The following is a 21,964-nucleotide window of genomic DNA, read 5'->3' on the forward strand; positions in this document are numbered from 1 at the left end:
TCAGGACCGGTCTGTGTGGACTAGGGGAAGCACTTCAGGGCCGGTCTGTGTGGACTAGGGGAAGCACTTCAGGGCCGGTCTGTGTGGACTAGGGGAAGGACTTCAGGACCGGACTGTGTGGACTAGGGGAAGGACTTCAGGACCGGACTGTGTGGACTAGGGGAAGCACTTCAGGACCGGTCTGTGTGGACTAGGGGAAGGACTTCAGGACCGGTCTGTGTGGACTAGGGGAAGAACTTCAGGACCGGTCTGTGTGGACTAGGGGAAGGACTTCAGGACCGGACTGTGTGGACTAGGGGAAGCACTTCAGGACCGGTCTGTGTGGACTAGGGGAAGCACTTCAGGACCGGTCTGTGTGGACTAGGGGAAGGACTTCAGGACCGGTCTGTGTGGACTAGGGGAAGCACATCCCAAATCTTACACAAGCGCACAGTTATGATGTGTCAACAACCACAAACCCACCCACGAGTCTGGACTGCGACGCACGTAGCACACACACACACACACACACACACACACACACACACACACACACACACACACACACACACACACACACACACACACACACACACACACACAGCTCTTCTGACAGAGAGGCGGGCTAGTTGGCAAGCTGCTTCGGAGTTGGAATAACACATTCTCCTGAAATGGTTAGACCATGCGAAGCTGTTGTTGCACCCACTCTCTAATGCCTTATTATAGTGTGTGTGTGTGTGTGTGTGTGTGTGTGTGTGAACAGTCTGGTGTTGAATGGAACGAGCTGCTGCCTGCTTTCCACAGCAACTGGACCACAAAGTGATTCTTTTTATTTGTGCTCTCCAGTGCAGATTGACTAATTATTTTACTGTCAAGGTCTTCTTCCAAGATATGTGGTTTTATATGAAGTCTTTTAGTGAGAGACTGAAACAGTCTATGCTGTTTGAAATCTATATTTAGTGGTTGAATTAAATCCTGCACATTGGATTTTCCGCACACTGTCATACTTTTAGTCTGTCAGGATAATTGACAGCTTTTGGCCCCAGAAATTATAATGACACAGTCGATAGATAAAATTGACGCTGGCAAAATCGATCGTGAGAAAAAAACAATCCAATTACAAAATATTAGTTGATGGAAATACATTTGACAATCATGCTTATCGGTCAATAGGTTAATTAGCATCATTTATTGTAATTCAATTGTGTGTATTTTCGTTAGTCATGTACACTATATATACAAAAGTATGTGGACACCCCTTCAAGTTAGTGGATTTGGCTATTTCAGCCACGCCCGTTGCTGACCAGTGTATAAAATCGAGCACACAGCCATGCAATCTTCATAGACAAACCTAGGCAGTAGCATGGCCTTACTTTAGAGCACAGTGACTTTCAACGTGGCACTGTCATAGGACGCCACCTTTCCAACACGTCAGTTTGTCAAATGTCTGCCCTGCTAGATCTGCCCTGGTCAACTTTAAGTGCTGTTATTGTGAAGTGGAAATGTCTGGGAACAACATCGGCTTAGCTGCGAAGTGGTAGACCACACAAGCTCACAGAATGGGACCGCTGAAGCTCGTAGCTTGTAAACATCGTCTGTCCTCAGTTGCAACACTTACTACCAAGTTCCAACTGCTTCTGGAAGCAACGTTAGCACAAGAACTGTTCGTCTGGAGATTCATGAAATGGGTTTTCATGGCCGAGCAGCCGCCCACAAGCCTACGATCACCATGAGCAATGCCAAGCTTCGGCCGGAGTGGTGTAAAGCTCGCCACCTTTGGACTCTGGAGCAGTGGAAAGCGTTCTCTGGAGTGATGAATCACGCTTCTCCATCTGGAAGTCCGGCGGATGAATCTGGGTTTGGCGGATGCCAGGAGAACGCTACCTGCCCCAATGCGTAGCGCCAACTGTGAAGTTTGGTGGAGGAGGAATAATGGTCTGGGGCTGTTTTTCATAGTTCGGACTAGGCCCCTTAGTTCCAGTGAAGGGTAAGCTTAACGCTACAGCATACAATGACATTCCAGACGATTCTGTGCTTCCAACTTTCTGGCAACAGTTTGGGGAAGGCCCTTTCCTGTTTCAGTATGACAATGCACCTGTGCACAAAGTGAGTTCCATACAGAAATGGTTTGTCGAGATCAGTGTGGAAGAACTTGTTGGGTGTTGGAACATTGCTGCGGGGACTTGCTTCCATTCAGCCACGAGCATTAGTGAGGTCAGGCACTGATGTTGGGCGATTAGGCCTGGCTCGTAGTCTGTATTCCAATTCATCCCAAAGGTGTTCGATGGGGTTGAGGTCATGGCTCTGTCCAGGCCAGTCAAGTACTAACGGAAACCCTGGTCTGTATGCATCCAGCAGCATAAACCAACTCAGTTTGTATAGGTAGGCAACAGTAATGGACAGTTCCTTTCCTCTCTGTCTGTCTGTCTGTGTGCACTACATCCTCCCCCAGCTGTCGGCTATATTTGGAGCCATGCAGTGGACTGAGCAGAGCCGGAAGTCCTGGTTGATGTTAGTTTTTGTGTGATGTGATTGCGATGAGTCATACATAGGAAGCGCAGAACTACCTCATTTTAGTATGTGGGTCGTTCCATGTCATTTCAGCAAGCCATGTAGCGCAGTGGCTGTTATATGAGGTGCGGTGGCTGTTATATGAGGCGCGGTGGCTGTTATGAGGCGCGGTGGCTGTTATGAGGCGCGGTGGCTGTTATGAGGCGCGGTGGCTGTTATGAGGCGCGGTGGCTGTTATGAGGCGCGGTGGCTGTTATGAGGCGCGGTGGCTGTTATGAGGCGCGGTGGCTGTTATGAGGCGCGGTGGCTGTTATGAGGCGCGGTGGCTGTTATGAGGCGCGGTGGCTGTTATGAGGCGCGGTGGCTGTTATGAGGCGCGGTGGCTGTTATGAGGCGCGGTGGCTGTTATATGAGGCGCGGTGGCTGTTATATGAGGCGCGGTGGCTGTTATATGAGGCGCGGTGGCTGTTATATGAGGCCCGGTGGCTGTTATATGAGGCGCGGTGGTTGTTATGAGGCGCGGTGGCTGTTATGAGGCGCGGTGGCTGTTATGAGGCGCGGTGGCTGTTATGAGGCGCGGTGGCTGTTATATGAGGCGCGGTGGCTGTTATATGAGGCGCGGTGGCTGTTATATGAGGCGCGGTGGCTGTTATATGAGGCGCGGTGGCTGTTATATGAGGCGCGGTGGCTGTTATATGAGGCGCGGTGGCTGTTATATGAGACGCGGTGGCTGTTATATGAGACGCGGTGGTTGTTATGAGGCGAGGTGGCTGTTATGAGGCGCGGTGGCTGTTATGAGGCGCGGTGGCTGTTATGAGGCGCGGTGGCTGTTATGAGGCGCGGTGGCTGTTATGAGGCGCGGTGGCTGTTATGAGGCGCGGTGGCTGTTATGAGGCGCGGTGGCTGTTATATGAGGCGCGGTGGCTGTCATATGAGGCGCGGTGGCTGTCATATGGGGCGCGGTGGCTGTCATATGAGGCGCGGTGGCTGTTATATGAGGCGCGGTGGCTGTTATATGAGGCGCGGTGGCCGTTATATGAAGCGCGGTGGTTGTTATGAGGCGCGGTGGCTGTTATATGAGGCGCGGTGGCTGTTATATGAGGCGCGGTGGCTGTTATATGAGGCGCGGTGGCTGTTATATGAGGCGCGGTGGCTGTCATATGGGGCGCGGTGGCCGTCCTATGGGGCGCGGTGGCCGTCCTATGGGGCGCGGTGGCCGTCCTATGGGGCACGGTGGCCGTCCATAATTGTCTGTCTCTTCTATGTTTCCTGTCTTATTCCCCCCCCCAAAAAATTGTCTGCGGTCAGTACGTGACGTCACTCTGAGCCCTTACCAAAACACAAAACGTGGCGGACAATTTCTTCTCGCCTCAGATCAGATACCAGTAGTAACCACCAACTTCAATGATAGTCAACATAACATTTTAAATATGAATCTGACATTCCCGCACACCAATAACATTGTCCCTGAGGAGGGCTTGCTAGCTAGCTACAGTGTCAGATTCATATCAGAATTTAAAAAAATAATAATAATTATAAAACAGCCCAGCTAGCTAGCAAAAAGCTAAAGGACCCCAGATAGCAAGGAACATTCACTAAGGCAACACTTTGCGTAAGCGGCAGCGGCAAATTATGTGATTTTGTTGTTTTTCCTTTTAAACGACATCTTCCAGAATTGAGTGGCTAAAGCTCTACAGTCGATGAAAACACAGGACACATTTTCAGTGTATTAGTATTTAGCTATAGCGTTGTTTTCCAGCCGGCTAGCATTAGGCAGCTGTTTTCAGATCCTAGGCATTTTTTGTTGTTGCTGGAATCAGTTTATCCTCCTTTCACTAGAGTAACAGTTTGTCCATTGAAAAACGTAGTGTTTGTGTGGCTGTTAAATGTTATGTGGTGCTTACATTTAACGTTCTTTCCTCAAATTTGAGAAATCAGCTTTCTGAGGATCTTTTTACAGGGCTATTTTGAAGCAACTAGCTCTGTCTCACGTCACTATTAGATGTTCATCCATGTTTCTCAGACGTCAAATTTGCAAAAGTAAAGTCCAGGCATTAACTAAGGTTTGGGGTCGGCTTAAAACAAAAATCTTAAACAACCTTTGGAATCGGAAAGCGGATGCTTACGCCCGTCCGCCATCCCCGTCCACAACGCCCTAGCAACGCCCATCCCCGTCCACAACGCCCTAGCAACGTCCGTCCCCGTCCACAACGCCCTAGCAACGTCCGTCCCCGTCCACAACGCCCTAGCAACGCCCGTCCCCGTCCACAACGCCCTAGCAACGCCCGTCCCCGTCCACAACGCCCTAGCAACGTCCGTCCCCGTCCACAACGCCCTAGCAACGTCCGTCCCCGTCCACAACGCCCTAGCAACGTCCGTCCCCGTCCACAACGCCCTAGCAACGTCCGTCCCCGTCCACAACGCCCTAGCAACGTCCGTCCCCGTCCACAACGCCCTAGCAACGTCCGTCCCCGTCCACAACGCCCTAGCAACGTCCGTCCCCGTCCACAACGCCCTAGCAACGTCCGTCCCCGTCCACAACGCCCTAGCAACGTCCGTCCCCGTCCACAACGCCCTAGCAACGTCCGTCCCCGTCCACAACGCCCTAGCAACGTCCGTCCCCGTCCACAACGCCCTAGCAACGTCCGTCCCCGTCCACAACACCCTAGCAACGTCCGTCCCCGTCCACAACGCCCTAGCAACGTCCATCCCCGTCCACAACGCCCTAGCAACGCCCATCCCCGTCCACAACGCCGTCCACAACGCCCTAGTAAACCAAAACCTACTTAGAAGGTAACAGCGCTCACTGTTGCCCCCTAGTAGCAGGTTTCCACATCTCCCAACGTCCTCAGAACATGGATGGACATCGAATACTGACTTGTATCATGGGTGACCTGGCTGGTTTTAAGTTTTCTATAATGATAAAAAATATTGCTTATCTATGAATATTCCACTCTAAAATCGGTATCGGATACAAAAATCCCAAATCTGTCAGGCACTAATCTTGATGCTCTATAGCCCAGCACTGTCATCGATGGATGCCTAGGCTAGTTCGTTAATTCTCTCTCGCTGTCGGTCTTAGATTGAAGGAGAGATTTAAATACCCAGCATACTGAAGTGAGAGAAGCAGTCATTAATTTGACTGGAAGCCAGAGGGAGAGCGTGGGAGAGGGAGAGGATGATGAAATGAGAGGGAGGGAGAGCTAGAGAAGAGTGAGACAGTGTGAGAGAGACAGTCAGGGAATTTGAGACAAATAGGTAGTGTCAGACAGACCGTGAGAGAGAGAGAGAGACATACAGACCGGGAGAGTGAGAGAGAGACATACAGACCGGGAGAGTGAGAGAGAGAGAGACATACAGACCGGGAGAGTGAGAGAGAGACATACAGACCGGGAGAGTGCGAGAGAGACATACAGACCGGGAGATTGAGAGAGAGACATACAGACCGGGAGAGTGAGAGAGAGACATACAGACCGGGAGAGTGAGAGAGAGACATACAGACCGGGAGAGTGAGAGAGAGACATACAGACCGGGAGAGTGAGAGAGAGACATACAGACCGGGAGAGTGCGAGAGAGACATACAGACCGGGAGAGTGCGAGAGAGACATACAGACCGGGAGAGTGCGAGAGAGACATACAGACCGGGAGAGTGCGAGAGAGACATACAGACCGGGAGAGTGCGAGAGAGACATACAGACCGGGAGAGTGAGAGAGAGACATACAGACCGGGAGAGTGAGAGAGAGACATACAGACCGGGAGAGTGCGAGAGAGACATACAGACCGGGAGAGTGAGAGAGAGACATACAGACCGGGAGAGAGAGAGAGAGACATACAGACCGGGAGAGGGAGGGAGAGACATACAGACCGGGAGAGGGAGAGAGAGACATACAGACCGGGAGAGGGAGAGAGAGACATACAGACCGGGAGAGGGAGAGAGAGAGATACAGACCGGGAGAGGGAGAGAGAGACATACAGACCGGGAGAGTGAGAGAGAGAGACATACAGACCGGGAGAGAGAGAGTGAGAGAGAGAGACATACAGACCGGGAGAGAGAGAGAGAGAGAGAGAGACATACAGACCGGGAGAGAGAGAGAGAGAGAGAGAGAGAGAGAGAGAGACATACAGACCGGGAGAGGGAGAGTGAGACATACAGACCGGGAGAGGGAGAGTGAGACATACAGACCGGGAGAGGGAGAGAGAGACATACAGACCGGGAGAGGGAGAGAGAGACATACAGACCGGGAGAGGGAGAGAGAGAGACATACAGACCGGGAGAGGGAGAGAGAGAGACATACAGACCGGGAGAGGGAGAGAGAGAGACATACAGACCGGGAGAGGGAGAGAGAGAGACATACAGACCGGGAGAGAGAGAGAGAGAGAGACATACAGACCGGGAGAGAGAGAGAGAGAGAGACATACAGACCGGGAGAGGGAGAGAGAGACATACAGACCGGGAGAGGGAGAGAGAGACATACAGACCGGGAGAGGGAGAGAGAGAGACATACAGACCGGGAGAGGGAGAGACATACAGACCGGGAGAGAGAGAGACATACAGACCGGGAGAGAGAGAGACATACAGACCGGGAGAGAGAGAGACATACAGACCGGGAGAGACTCCTGCAACTTGGATGTCATCATGGTATCTGATTGCTCTCTGCCCTAATAATGTGACTCCATTGGAATAATGTATTTTTTTCTCTCAGAAGATTACGCCAATCCTTTTAGAGGTAAAGTGATGGTGATTTGACATCCTGTCTGCGTCCCAAATCAAGTTTTTATTAGTTGTGTGTACGGGATACACATGGTATACATCATCCAATGAAATGTTTACTTCCAGGTTCCTTCTCAACAATGCAACAACAATAAGAAATAATACGAACATAAAGTAAATGGCCCAGTAGAATAGAATAAACATTTCAATATAATACAGGAAGCCACAATTTATAGTCTCATTATTTACATGTGTTTTGGTGAATGGGGGGGGATTGGGGGCAGTGTATAAACTGAGGAGTATAATAAGAGGATGGTAGTAGTGTGTGGGTGTGTGCTAAGTTGTGGTGAATCAGAGCAGGTGGTCAGTCCAGTTCAAATGTTCAGCAGTCTGATGGCTTGTAGATACCAATAGGCTCAGGGACAGTTTCTATCAGACCTTATGCTCCGATACCGTCTGCCTGTCGGTAAGGGAGAGAACAGCTTGTGGCTGGGGTGTGTGGGGTCCTTGATGCTGAGGGTGGTGTCCAGACACAGGGATCTGAGGGTGGTGTCCAGACACAGGGATCTGAGGGTGGTGTCCAGACACAGGGATCTGAGGGTGGTGTCCAGACACAGGGATCTGAGGGGGGTGTCCAGACACAGGGATCTGAGGGGGGTGTCCAGACACAGGGATCTGAGGGGGGTGTCCAGACACAGGGATCTGAGGGGGGTGTCCAGACACAGGGATCTGAGGGGGGTGTCCAGACACAGGGATCTGAGGGGGGTGTCCAGACACAGGGATCTGAGGGGGGTGTCCAGACACAGGGATCTGAGGGGGGTGTCCAGACACAGGGATCTGAGGGGGGTGTCCAGACACAGGGATCTGAGGGGGGTGTCCAGACACAGGGATCTGAGGGGGGTGTCCAGACACAGGGATCTGAGGGGGGTGTCCAGACACAGGGATCTGAGGGTGGTGTCCAGACACAGGGATCTGAGGGTGGTGTCCAGACACAGGGATCTGAGGGGGGTGTCCAGCTTGGAGGGAACAATAGTGTTGAATGCTGAACTGAAGTTCATGAACAACTTTCTCAACGTAGGTGCTCCTCTTGTCCAGATGTTACATCCATGTGAATAGCGAAGGAAAATGGCATCTTCCATGGATCTGTTGGAGCGGTAGGCTAATTGGAGTGGGTCCAGTGTGCCTGGCATGATGGCCTTGATGTGGTCCATAACCAGCCTCTCTAAGGCACTTCATAATGACTGAGGTGAGTGCGACGTGGCTTTAGTTATTTGGGTATGTCACCGTGTTTTTTTCTTGGGTGCTGGTAGTCTTCTTTTTAAAGCCGGTGGGGACTACATCCTGGGAAAGAGTCAGGTTGAAGTTGTCCGAGAAGACGTCCGCCAGCTGGTCAACACTCTGAGGACGTGGCCCGCTATGCCATCTGGGCCGGCAGCTTTGTGACTATTCACTCTTGAGGTTTTTTTTCCCCCCTCACTTCAGCCTCGGAGAGTGAAAGGTCATCCGGAGCAGCAAGAGTCTCTTCCTGTATGACTCGGGATTGTCTGCCTCGAAGCCAGAAGATAATGTGTTAAGCCCGTCTGGGAGGGAGGCTTCGGCAGGCACCACATAGCTAGTTTTACCTTTTTTTTGTGTTCTGTGATAGTCTGTAGCCCTTGCCACATGCAACGCGAGTTTTGAGTTGTCAAACATCAATTAAAGTTTGAGTCTGTGTATTGTCTTTCTGCGTCCCTAATGGATTTGCAGAGCTCGTACCTGCTTGCCTTCTGTGCACCACAGAGTCATCGGGGTTCTTTCTGCTGACGTTGAATGCTGCAGTACGGGCTCTCAGCATTGTACGGATATCTCCGTTCGTCCAGGGTTTTTGGTTGGAATATGACCGCATTGTTGTTGTGGGTACAACATCAACACATTTCCTAATGAAGCCTGTGACTGACGATATATATTCCTCACTATTGACCGGTGAGTCCTGGGTGGAGGACTCATCCAGCATATTCCTATCATTATTCTCAGAACAGTCCTGCAGCAGTGAGTCTGTCTGTCTCTGTTCAGCGCCTCACTGTTCACTGTGTTAGTGGCTCCTTATTGAGTTGCTGCTTGTAGGAGGGGAGTAGGAACAGGGGGAGACGTGATCTGATTGGCTTAAGTGGGGGCAGGGGGGGGGGGTGGCTTTGTACGTGTTTGTACGCAAACGGTACCCTATTCCCTACATAGTGCCCTACTTTTGACCAGGATTCACACACCTATAGGGCTCTGATCAAAAGTAGGGCACTATATAGGGAATAGTGTGTGGTTTGGGACTTTGCCAAGACCTAACTGTGAGTGACACAATACATTTCTATCCTCTGAACATTATGTAACTGACGTTACACCCTCCTGAACTGGCCCTGGTGTTGCAGCTTGGCCCGCGGAGAGGTGAGGGGGCGTAGGGGGGAGGGGTTGAGGGGCGTAAGAAGGGGAGTTTGACTGGGAGTGTTGAGGGGCGGTTGACTGGGTGTGTGAGCTTGGGTGGACTGACCGCAGCTCTCGCTCCAGTGGGAGGAGAGGAGGAGGAGGAGGGGGGAGGGGAGTGGAGGAGAGGAGGGGGGAGTGGAGTGGAGGAGAGGAGGGGGGAGGAGAGGAGGGGAGTGGAGGAGAGGAGGAGGGGGGAGGGGAGTGGAGGAGAGAGGGGGAGGGAGAGGAATGCTGCCTTGTATAGGCTGGTTCTACCGGGTCAGACTGACTGACTTACGGGGCTGTGGAGAGAGAGAGAAGGGGGGGGGGGTAGAGACAGGGGAAGAGGTATGGTGGGGGGGCAGGGAAGCGGGAAGAGACTGAACAAGAGGGAGAGAGCGTGCTCGGTAGAGCGTCTACAGCTAGGCTATGTGTGACTGATGTCACTGGTTATTTTCTGATCAGTGGTTTAGTCTGTCAGACCAGGGTCAACAACAGCTACTACACTACTCTGCTGCCTTCATAACACGGGTTGTGTGCTGCCTTCATAACACGGGTTGTGTGCTGCCTTCATAACACGGGTTGTGTGCTGCCTTCATAACACGGGTTGTGTGCTGCCTTCATAACACGGGTTGTGTGCTGCCTTCATAACACGGGTTGCGTGCTGCCTTCATAACACGGGTTGCGTGCTGCCTTCATAACACGGGTTGCGTGCTGCCTTCATAACACGGGTTGCGTGCTGCCTTCATAACACGGGTTGCGTGCTGCCTTCATAACACGGGTTGCGTGCTGCCTTCATAACACGGGTTGCGTGCTGCCTTCATAACACGGGTTGTTTTCCGGTTGCAGGAAAGCAGCTATGTGCGTTCATATATATTATTCATTAGTATTTCTCTCTGCTCTGTTTTTCCCAGAGTGCTATACTTCTGCTCAGTAAAGAAGTTGAGTTATACATTGATTTAAACCATTTCACCTACATTTTATATTGAAAGGCAAGTGTTGTTTTTTTCTTCTATAGAGCGACATGGGGCAGGCAACTAAATAAATGAATGCAAAAAAATTATCCAGAAAATAGCTTGGTTTTCATCAGATGACAACAGAAGTGCAACGCTATTTGGCTAGCAGCCACACATAAGTAAATTAGCATACAATGAAAGAGCAAGGTATTTTTTTTACAAAGATGATGCACGGCCATCAGATTTCTTATGTTTACCACAGACAAAATGTAGCCAGCTACATTTCCTAATGTTTTGCTTGAAGTTACTGGTGGATTTGAACTTGCTAAAACTACTAGAGAAAAGTAACCATCGCCATTTTCTCGCTGCCATCAGTCAGAGCGCTGTCTGCTGATCGAATGCCTGTTCGTGAATGTGGGACTTTTGATTGGTCTGAAAACCACAGCAAAGATTTCTCATCTAAGTGGAGAAGTGTAACTGAAGCACAAAATTTGTCTGATACTTTGCAGAAATTACAATAAGAAGTATTTTAGATTTGCGTTTACAAAAACACAGCAAGATATATTTCCCCTCCAGTCTCCCAGTCCAACAGCAGGTTGAAGAAGCAGAGGTGTTTTCAGTAGCTCTGTTTCTTTACTCTTAATGTTTTAACGTCTCTCCTCTGTTCCCCCTCCAGTTTCCCAGTCCAACAGCAGTTTGAAGAAGCAGAGGAGTCCAGGCGTTTTCAGTACGTTCTTCTGTTGCTTTAGGAGCTACAATGTGGAGCCTCCTGCCTCCAACAACACAACCACCTCCCTGCCTCCAGCCCCAGAGGAGAACGGGACACAACCAAAGGTACACACACAAGGACAAGTCAGACACACTAGGACACACAGGGACAAGTCTCACACACACACACACACACACACACACACAATACTTCTAAACTGCGGATAAACAATAAAGATGAGAAGTGTCTTTGAAGAACTCCAGAAAATCTGTTTCAACATTGACTGTTATGTTTCCATGTTTGTGACGTTCTCTCGCTCTCTGTCTCTCTCTGTTTGTCTCTGTCTCTCTTTGTCTCTGTCTGTCTGTGTCTCTCTCACTGTCTCTCTCTCTCTCTCTGTGTGTCTAGTTTGACCAGGTCGAGGTTATTCCTATCCCTAGTGTATGTATCACTATTTATCTTTCCTTCTGCATGTGGCCGCTCAGTCCTTAAGTGGCTGAATCCTAACTTAAGATCCGTGATCCTAACACTGACTAATGACTATCATGTAAATCATTAAGTCACTCGTTGCTGTCCAATGAGATAAATGTGACTTATAGGCACATGGATCTCAAGTCTAAGATTTGGCTCTGTATCTGCTCTGAATGTCTTGGCTCTAGGTAGGGCTGCACGATTAATCAAATTTAAATCAAAATTGCGATATTAAGCTGCAAAAGTGCCCCAAAATTTTTTGGGTTAGCCCCTAATGCTAATCGCTAGCTAAATCCACTGAGATGGGACAAATCTTGCTAGTAAACTTTTGCTCTGCTACAGGCCGGTACCAGTGGTGTGGAATATCAGCATTGTTTGTGCAACAGCTTGTTCTTAATCTGAGAGGAGAAGGCAAATATTCGTTGTCTGAATTTACCTATCTATTTAAATCTAATTAGGGTCCCACGGTGAAACACTGACCAACACTTTGGTTCCTACTCTGTCACAACCATTCTCCTCCCTTACTTCCGTTGTCATGCCAACAAAACTGCATTCCAAATGCCCATTGTATTCCAACCATAACATTAGAACCATCATTCTATTTCTATTCTAAGTGTTTTGATCTCAAATTGCATTATTTTGGTACACAAATCGCAATTAGATTATTTTTTTGGGGGGGGGGCTGAAGTCCTCTTATCTGAATTTAGCATGGTGGTGGGTTTAATTTTTAAGGGGTTCGTAAGCAATCAAACGGTGTTCAAGCTTATTGCATCTCCTGCATGAGTGATACAAGTGGTTTGGTTGCATTTGAAAAAAACTCCCTAACAACACTAACTGCCAGCCTGACCGATCTTCCTGGATGGCTTTTCTAAAGCCAGTTACAGACGTGTTGTTTCTACTACTTCTATTTAATCGCTCTCACAAATGATGTCTTCATTTGGTTCAACGACAGACAACGTAATAATCTGTTGGGACCAGAATGAGACGCTCTCTAGGTAAACAAACTAACGGAACCTCCTAGACAGCCTACCCATCAATTATGTAGAAAGTCAACTGGTAGCCAGACCGCCTTACTAGAAGAAGCCACTATGGCCTCTTGAATACGTTGTGACAAGGAACAGTAAATGTAGCTGTAGGGACGACATGTTTGCTTCTGTAAGGCACATTTCTGAAGAAAATTGTCATTAAATCACGCTGTCTGATTACAATGAGGTTTATGCTACATTTTACACTTAATATGTTGAAACTTTATTTAACTAGGCAAGTCAGTTAAGAACAAATTCTTATTTTACAATGATGCCCTACCCCGATCAAAACCCTCCCCTAACCCGGACGACGCTGGGCCAATTGTGCGTCGCTTTATGGTAGTCCTGGTCACGGCCCGGTTGTGATACAGCTCGGGATCGAACCAGGGTGTGTAGTGACGCCTCTAGCACTGAGATGCAGTGCCTTAGACCGCTGCGCCACTCATAGTGCACAAGCAATGCACTATGATAAAAAAGTTTCCCCTATTGCCTTACAGACATAGGCTTACTCTGTGAGAGCTTCAATCCCATTGGTTCTTGTAGTCTATGTGCATCTCAAACGTCACCCTATTCCCTACATAGTGCACTACTTTTGACTAGAGCCCTATGCACTACATAGGGAATAGGGTGCTATTCGGGATACAGCCATAGATTCTGCTCTCATGGAAAGTAGGATGTGATTGATCCCATTTAGCTAATGAGGGTATTAGAGAAGAGCTCGTTATCTAGCGAGTAAGATAAACACTGGCTAGATCCCCTACCACAGTCTGTGTCTGGACCATGACACCCAAGTCTATTAAACATAGACTCAGCTTTGACCTCGAGGCAGGGAACAGAGGGTACTAGTTGCCGTGGTCACTGTGTGTATTATCGTCTCCTATTGCTGAGTCTACCCTCTTTTTTGTATAGGTTAGATCTGCTGCATGTCCGTCTTTCACTAGCACCGTCATGGAGGGCTTCCATTTTCCATAGCACTTCAGGTCCACGTAGAAAATGTTTCAGTTAGCGACATTGATCTGGTGTTAATATAGTCCTGCGTTCCTGGGAAGGACAGACAGTGATTTTTCTGGAAAGTAGTCCTGTCTGGCTGTGTCCCAAATGGCACCCTGTTCTCTATAAAGTATACTGCTTTTGACAAGAGCCCCTATGGACCCTGGTTAAAAGTAGTGCACTGTATCTGGAATGTGAAACAATAACAAACAAAAAAAAGAGAGAAATGGAACGCAGAGCTCGATCTGTACTGGTTGACCGCAACATGACCTGTTACTGTTTGTCAGAATGTGTGAAAGTTGTTAACTTCAATCTCCTCAGATTAGACAGAAATCTGGAGGGATTAAACACACTATATATTACACTGGGTTAGTGTTGAGAGGAAAGGACAAAGATGATGGGATTCCTGTTCTGAGATGATGCCGGGCAGGGATGGGTAGCTTCAGTCCTTCGGCGTGTCTGTTGGTTCTGTCTGATGTAGACCCGATCTGTTCAGAAGAGAGAACCAGCAGACCGTTACAGCACAGTGTTAGCTAGTGTTCATGTTTCTCTCCCTTAATCTTTCTTCATGGGAAACACCAGACTCACTATTAACACTGGGCTGCTAATCCACCCTGCCTCACACATTTAACTAATGACATCTCAATGTGTTGATTATGCACTCTTTTCTCTCCTCTCTCCCCTCTCTTTCTCTCCCCTCTCTTTCTCTCCCCCTCTCTTTCTCTCCCCCCTCTCTTTCTCTCTCCCCTCTCTTTCTCTCCCCTCTCTTTCTCTACCCTCTCTTTCTCTCCCCTCTCTTTCTCTCCCCTCTCTTTCTCTACCCTCTCTTTCTCTCCCCTCTCTTTCTCTACCCTCTCTTTCTCTCTCCTCTCTTTCTCTCTCCTCTCTTTCTCTCTCCTCTCGTTCTCTCTCCTCTCGTTCTCTCTCCTCTCTTTCTCTCCTCTCTCTTTCTCTCCTCTCTTTCTCTCCTCTCTTTCTCTCTCCTATCTTTCTCTCTCTTTCTCCATCTCTCTACCTCCATCTCTCTCTCTAACATATAATATCGTCTCTCTCTCCTTCAGCCTCCAGCCAAATTCCTCCTACCAGAGATGAACATATCAGACTATGGGAAGAAGTGTGTAGTGATCGACTTGGATGAGACATTGGTACACAGCTCATTCAAGGTAAAAAAATAAATACAAATTAAGCCCTGGTAGGCTGGTATTATCAATGTACAGTTTTCATGTCTTATGTTAAGATTATTTCTGCAAAACCAATTTTCCTCTGAGACAAAGTTGAACTTGGTACTCGGCTCATTCAAGGTAAAAAGACTTAGCATCTAACTTTATAAAAAATTATTATCACTACATATTGTGCTCTTGTGTTGCCATGATGTCCGAGGAGAAAAGGGGTTAGAAATGTTTAGTAACTTTGTTGTAATATGGCTAACAGAGGTGGTGGCTGTTTCACCGTTTTTAACGATTCCCGCTTTAATTCTCCCCTCATCAGCCTTCATAGGTACCCGAGTGGCACAGCGGTCTAAGGCACTGCATCTCAGTGCTAGAGGCGTCACTACAGACACCCTAGGTTCGATTCCAGGCTGTATCACAACCGGCCGTGATTGGGAGTCCCTTAGGGCGGCGCACAATTTGGCCCCAGCGTCGTCTGGGTTTGGCCGGTGTATGCAGTCATTGTAAATAAGAATTTGTTCTTAACCTCTCTTGGGTACGTGAGACGGTAGCGTCCCACCTCGTCAACAGCCAGTGAAACTGCTGGGCGTCAAATTCAAAACAACAGAAATCCCATAATTAAAATTCCTCAAACATACATGTATTTTACACCATTTTAAAGATACACTTGTTGTAAATCCAGCCACAGTGTCCGATTTCAAAAAGGCTTTACGGCGAAAGCAAACCAACCGATTATGTTAGGTAGTGCCTATTCACAGAATAACACAGCCATTTTTTCAGCCAAAGAGAGGATTCACAAAAAGCAGAAATATAGATAAAATGAATCACTAACCTTTGATGATCTTCATCAGATGACACTCATAGGACTTTTACACAATACATGTATGTTTTGTTCGGTAAAGTTCATATTTATATCCAAAAATCTGAGTTTACATTGGCGCCTTACGTTCAGAAGTTCCAAAACATCTTTTGATTTTGCAGAGAGCCACATCAATTTACAGGAATACTCATAATAAACATTGCTAAAAGATACAACTGTTATGCATGGAATTTTAGATGCACTTCTCCTTAATGCAACCGCTGTGTCAGATTTCAAAAAAGCTTGACGGAAAAAGCATAAACCATGCAATAATCTGAGGTCAGAGCCCAATCAAGACACAAATATAGCCGCCATATTATGCAGTCAACAAAAGTCATAAAAGCATTATAAATCTTCACTTACCTTTGCTGATCTTCGTCGGAATGCACTCCCAGGACTCCCACAAAAAATGTTTGTTTTGTTCGGTAATGTCCATCATTTATGTCCAAATAGTTAGTTACTTTTGTTAGCGCGTTTGGTAAACAAATCCAAAGTCACGAAGCGCGTTCACTAAAAGCAGACGAAATGTCAAAAAGTTCCGTAAGTCAGTAGAAACATGTCAAACAATGTATTGAATCAATCTTTAGGATGTTTTTAACATAATTCTTCAATAATGTTCCAACCGGAGAATTCCTTTGTCTTCAGAAAAGCAAATGGAACGGGAGCAAACTCTCATGTGAACGCGCATGGTCAGCTCGTGGCTGCTGGCAGACCTCTGACTCATTCCTCTCTCCTTCGGCCCCACTAAACAGTAGAGGCATCAGATAAGGTTCGAAAGACTGTTGACATCTAGTGGAAGCCTTAGGAAGTGCAACATTACCAATATCCCACTGTATCTTCAATAGGAGCTGAGTTGAAAATCGACCAACCTCAGATTTCCCACTTCCAGGTTGGATTTTTTCTCAGGTTTTTGCCTGCCATATGAGTTCTGTTATACTCACAGACATCATTCAAACGTGTTTTCTATCCAAATCTACTAAGACTATGCATATTCTAGCTTTTATGGCTTTGTAGCAGGCCGTTTACTCTGGGCATGCTTTTCATCCGGACGTGAAAATACTGCCCCCTACCCCAAAGAAGTTTTAACTGACTTGCCTAGTTAAATGCAAATAAATAGTATGTTGAATGAGGCTTATCTTGCCTTTGTCATAATGTGTAGACTTAACCTACATATTGTAGAACAGTTTCCTCTTTACTTTCAGTTCCCCTAGATCCACTGCTCTTGTTCTGTTCATTGTAATCATGTAGTGTTATACATACATTAGACCGTGTGTTTGTAAAGTACTTAGTTCTGAGCCATTCATTTTTCGTGTTTTAATAAACTTCCATTTTGTTGAGTTTTTTTTCCTGAGAGCTCAGTGCGCGCATTGCAGTGTTTCTCTAGAGATTGATCAGATACAGCCTGAACTGTGCGATGTAGTAGGGAGTTGTAGTTTACAGCAAGCCAAATTCTACATAGTTTAGCACATAAAACGCTGTAAATAACTAAAATGTCCATAATCCATTGCGCGCGCCCTTGTCCGGTCTTTGTTACTTTTACGACTGCTACAGAAGAGAGAAGAATGTGCGATCGTGAGGTGATATAGAGAGCAGCTGTTGCTTAGCGATGTATTGTGAGGGGATATAGAGAGCAGCTGTTGCTTAGTGACGTATCGTGATCGTGAGGTGATATAGAGAGCAGCTGTTGCTTAGCGATGTATAGTGATCGTGAGGGGATATAGAGAGCAGCTGTTGCTTAGCGACGTATCGTGAGGGGATATAGAGAGCAGCTGTTGCTTAGCGACGTATCGTGATCGTGAGGGGATATAGAGAGCAGCTGTTCGCTTAGCGACGTATCGTGATCGTGAGGGGATATAGAGAGCAGCTGTTGCTTAGCGACGTATCGTGAGGGGATATAGAGAGCAGCTGTTGCTTAGCGACGTATCGTGAGGGGATATAGAGAGCAGCTGTTGCTTAGCGACGTATCGTGATCGTGAGGGGATATAGAGAGCAGCTGTTGCTTAGCGACGTATCGTGATCGTGAGGGGATATAGAGAGCAGCTGTTCGCTTAGCGACGTATCGTGATATAGAGAGCAGCTGTTGTTTAGAGACGTATCGTGATCATGAGGGGATATAGAGAGCAGCTGTCGCTTAGCGACGTATCGTGAGGTGATATAGAGACCAGCTGTTGCTTAGCGACGTATCGTGAGGTGATATAGAGAGCAGCTGTTGCTTCACCAGGTATCTCTACCTGAAAATACATGATCTAAGTGGTTGATAGTTGCTATTCAGCCGTCATAAAAGTATGCCTTTATTTACTTGGAACAACTACTGAAACAGTGATTTTGTCAGACAGCAGCTCTATAGAGATGAGATGACTTAGAATGACATAATAAAGTCATCAAATAAAACTAATGTAGTAAACATAACAACTGAAATATATTAAGTGATAAGCATTACTGGGCAGTCGTTACCCTCATGGGACTTTTATTCATGGTTTTATTCGGTGTTGTTACAGCGTTCAACCCAAATAATTGAAACCGAAATTGAAAACTGTGATTTTTATTTTATTTTTAAGAATTGAACTGACTTCAAAAAGCATTTGTCTCTCGTCTCTTAAAGCAGTCTGAGCTGTAGATAAAACAACAGAGAGCGCGTCATCGGTTCCTTTCTCCTTTACGGACCTCTGTGTCCTCAACAACTTCCAGTAGGACAGATCCAGGCTGTGTCTGCTGTGAGCTAGCAGCACCGTGTGTTTGTAAAGCAGTCTGAGTTTATAGATAACCAACTCGGAGAGCGTCACCATTTTCTAACCTGTTCTGGGGGAAAAAGTCATTTTTAAAAGTAGCTAACTAGTTAGTGCAGAGCAAGCTGCCGGCACACCTGACAGGTAGATAAGAAGACTCAGAAAAGTCTCGTCTTAGATCCATGCAAATGGAAGTAATTTAATTGCCAAGCTTTTGGTCACAGTAGAGGTTATTTTGTCCCATGTTAGAGAGTCAACAGCAGTAGAGACTGTTCTGTCCCATGTTAGAGAGTCAACAGCAGTAGAGACTGTTCTGTCCCATGTTAGAGAGTCAACAGCGGTAGAGACTGTTCTGTCCCATGTTAGAGAGTCAACAGCGGTAGAGACTGTTCTGTCCCATGTTAGAGAGTCAACAGCAGTAGAGACTGTTCTGTCCCATGTTAGAGAGTCAACAGCGGTAGAGACTGTTCTGTCCCACGTTAGAGAGTCAACAGCAGTAGAGACTGTTCTGTCCCATGTTAGAGAGTCAACAGCAGTAGAGACTGTTCTGTCCCATGTTAGAGAGTCAACAGCAGTAGAGACTGTTCTGTCCCATGTTAGAGAGTCAACAGCAGTAGAGACTGTTCTGTCCCATGTTAGAGAGTCAACAGCAGTAGAGACTGTTCTGTCCCATGTTAGAGAGTCAACAGCAGTAGAGACTGTTCTGTCCCATGTTAGAGAGTCAACAGCAGTAGAGACTGTTCTGTCCCATGTTAGAGAGTCAACAGCAGTAGAGACTGTTCTGTCCCATGTTAGAGAGTCAACAGCAGTAGAGACTGTTCTGTCCCATGTTAGAGAGTCAACAGCGGTAGAGGCTGTTCTGTCCCGTGTTAGAGAGTCAACAGCGGTAGAGACTGTTCTGTCCCATGTTAGAGAGTCAACAGCGGTAGAGACTGTTCTGTCCCGTGTTAGAGAGTCAACAGCAGTAGAGACTGTTCTGTCCCGTGTTAGAGAGTCAATAGCAGTAGAGACTGTTCTGTCCCGTGTTAGAGAGTCAACAGCAGTAGAGACTGTTCTGTCCCATGTTAGAGAGTCAACAGCAGTAGAGACTGTTCTGTCCCATGTTAGAGAGTCAACAGCAGTAGAGACTGTTCTGTCCCGTGTTAGAGAGTCAACAGCAGTAGAGACTGTTCTGTCCCGTGTTAGAGAGTCAACAGCGGTAGAGACTGTTCTGTCCCACGTTAGAGTCAACAGCAGTAGAGACTGTTCTGTCCCATGTTAGAGAGTCAACAGCAGTAGAGACTGTTCTGTCCCGTGTTAGAGAGTCAACAGCAGTAGAGACTGTTCTGTCCCATGTTAGAGAGTCAACAGCGGTAGAGACTGTTCTGTCCCATGTTAGAGAGTCAACAGCGGTAGAGACTGTTCTGTCCCATGTTAGAGAGTCAACAGCGGTAGAGACTGTTCTGTCCCATGTTAGAGAGTCAACAGCGGTAGAGACTGTTCTGTCCCGTGTTAGAGAGTCAACAGCAGTAGAGACTGTTCTGTCCCATGTTAGAGAGTCAACAGCGGTAGAGACTGTTCTGTCCCATGTTAGAGAGTCAACAGCAGTAGAGACTGTTCTGTCCCACGTTAGAGAGTCAACAGCGGTAGAGACTGTTCAGTCCCACGTTAGAGAGTCAACAGCGGTAGAGACTGTTCTGTCCCACGTTAGAGAGTCAACAGCGGTAGAGACTGTTCAGTCCCACGTTAGAGAGTCAACAGCGGTAGAGACTGTTCTGTCCCACGTTAGAGAGTCAACAGCAGTAGAGACTGTTCTGTCCCACGTTAGAGAGTCAACAGCGGTAGAGACTGTTCAGTCCCACGTTAGAGAGTCAACAGCGGTAGAGACTGTTCAGTCCCATGTTAGAGAGTCAACAGCGGCAGAGACTGTTCTGTCCCATGTTAGAGTCAACAGCAGTAGAGACTGTTCTGTCCCATGTTAGAGAGTCAACAGCGGTAGAGACTGTTCTGTCCCATGTTAGAGAGTCAACAGCGGTAGAGACTGTTCAGTCCCACGTTAGAGAGTCAACAGCGGTAGAGACTGTTCTGTCCCATGTTAGAGTCAACAGCAGTAGAGACTGTTCTGTCCCATGTTAGAGAGTCAACAGCAGTAGAGACTGTTCTGTCCCGTGTTAGAGAGTCAACAGCAGTAGAGACTGTTCTGTCCCATGTTAGAGAGTCAACAGCAGTAGAGACTGTTCTGTCCCATGTTAGAGAGTCAACAGCAGTAGAGACTGTTCTGTCCCACGTTAGAGAGTCAACAGCAGTAGAGACTGTTCTGTCCCATGTTAGAGAGTCAACAGCAGTAGAGACTGTTCTGTCCCGTGTTAGAGAGTCAACAGCAGTAGAGACTGTTCTGTCCCATGTTAGAGAGTCAACAGCAGTAGAGACTGTTCTGTCCCATGTTAGAGAGTCAACAGCGGTAGAGACTGTTCTGTCCCATGTTAGAGAGTCAACAGCGGTAGAGACTGTTCTGTCCCATGTTAGAGAGTCAACAGCGGTAGAGACTGTTCTGTCCCATGTTAGAGAGTCAACAGCGGTAGAGACTGTTCTGTCCCACGTTAGAGAGTCAACAGCAGTAGAGACTGTTCTGTCCCATGTTAGAGAGTCAACAGCAGTAGAGACTGTTCTGTCCCATGTTAGAGAGTCAACAGCAGTAGAGACTGTTCTGTCCCATGTTAGAGAGTCAACAGCGGTAGAGACTGTTCTGTCCCATGTTAGAGAGTCAACAGCAGTAGAGACTGTTCTGTCCCGTGTTAGAGAGTCAACAGCAGTAGAGACTGTTCTGTCCCATGTTAGAGAGTCAACAGCAGTAGAGACTGTTCTGTCCCATGTTAGAGAGTCAACAGCAGTAGAGACTGTTCTGTCCCATGTTAGAGAGTCAACAGCAGTAGCAGGAGGATAGACTGTAGTTCAGAGAGACTGTTGACTAACAGTGACCTTGCTTGGCCTCTGGTGTCATTATCCAGAATATCTTTCTCGTAATCCCCCTCTTCTCCTCCTCTTTTACTTGGTACAGTTTCTCTCTCTCTCTCTCTGTCCTATAGTTTGTTAGAGAGAAAGGCAGAGAGAAATAGAGAGATTTTGTTTTGGCGGAAAAAGGGAAGGAGAATAATACTGAAAAGGGGGCAGGAGAAGATTTAGTTTTCTGTTCTTGAAGGCGACTGAATGGGTGTGCTAGCCTCAAATCTATGGCACAGTGCAAGCTCTCCCTCTGCTGCGTGACTGTTGTATTACACCACTGTGGAACCGTTTCTGAGACACTCTCTGACATGTTGTGTTTTTATCTCTTCTCTCTTACAGCCCATTAGCAATGCTGACTTCATAGTCCCAGTGGAGATAGATGGCACAGTTCATCAGGTACTGTAGGATCACTACTGTCTCTGTCTATATTCACTTTTAAATA

At 47.5% G+C, this 21,964-nt stretch overlaps 1 protein-coding gene across 3 annotated transcripts in view; it reads left to right on the forward strand.

Annotated features, from left to right (window-relative positions):
• LOC139550134 (CTD small phosphatase-like protein) overlaps positions 1-21,964 on the forward strand; it is a 49,212-nt gene that overhangs the window by 21,507 nt on the left and 5,741 nt on the right. The window contains exons 2-5 of one of the 3 annotated variants that reach the window (XM_071360782.1): positions 11,268-11,425; positions 11,709-11,741; positions 14,848-14,949; positions 21,862-21,918. In XM_071360782.1, the coding sequence (XP_071216883.1) occupies positions 11,268-11,425; positions 11,709-11,741; positions 14,848-14,949; positions 21,862-21,918 (350 nt within the window). The remainder of the gene's footprint in view (positions 1-11,267; positions 11,426-11,708; positions 11,742-14,847; positions 14,950-21,861; positions 21,919-21,964) is intronic. The other 2 variants (XM_071360783.1, XM_071360784.1) reach the window with 2 other exon arrangements.

Source organism: Salvelinus alpinus, chromosome 23 (genome assembly GCF_045679555.1).
Source record: "Salvelinus alpinus chromosome 23, SLU_Salpinus.1, whole genome shotgun sequence".
Classification (NCBI taxonomy): Eukaryota; Metazoa; Chordata; class Actinopteri; order Salmoniformes; family Salmonidae; genus Salvelinus; species Salvelinus alpinus.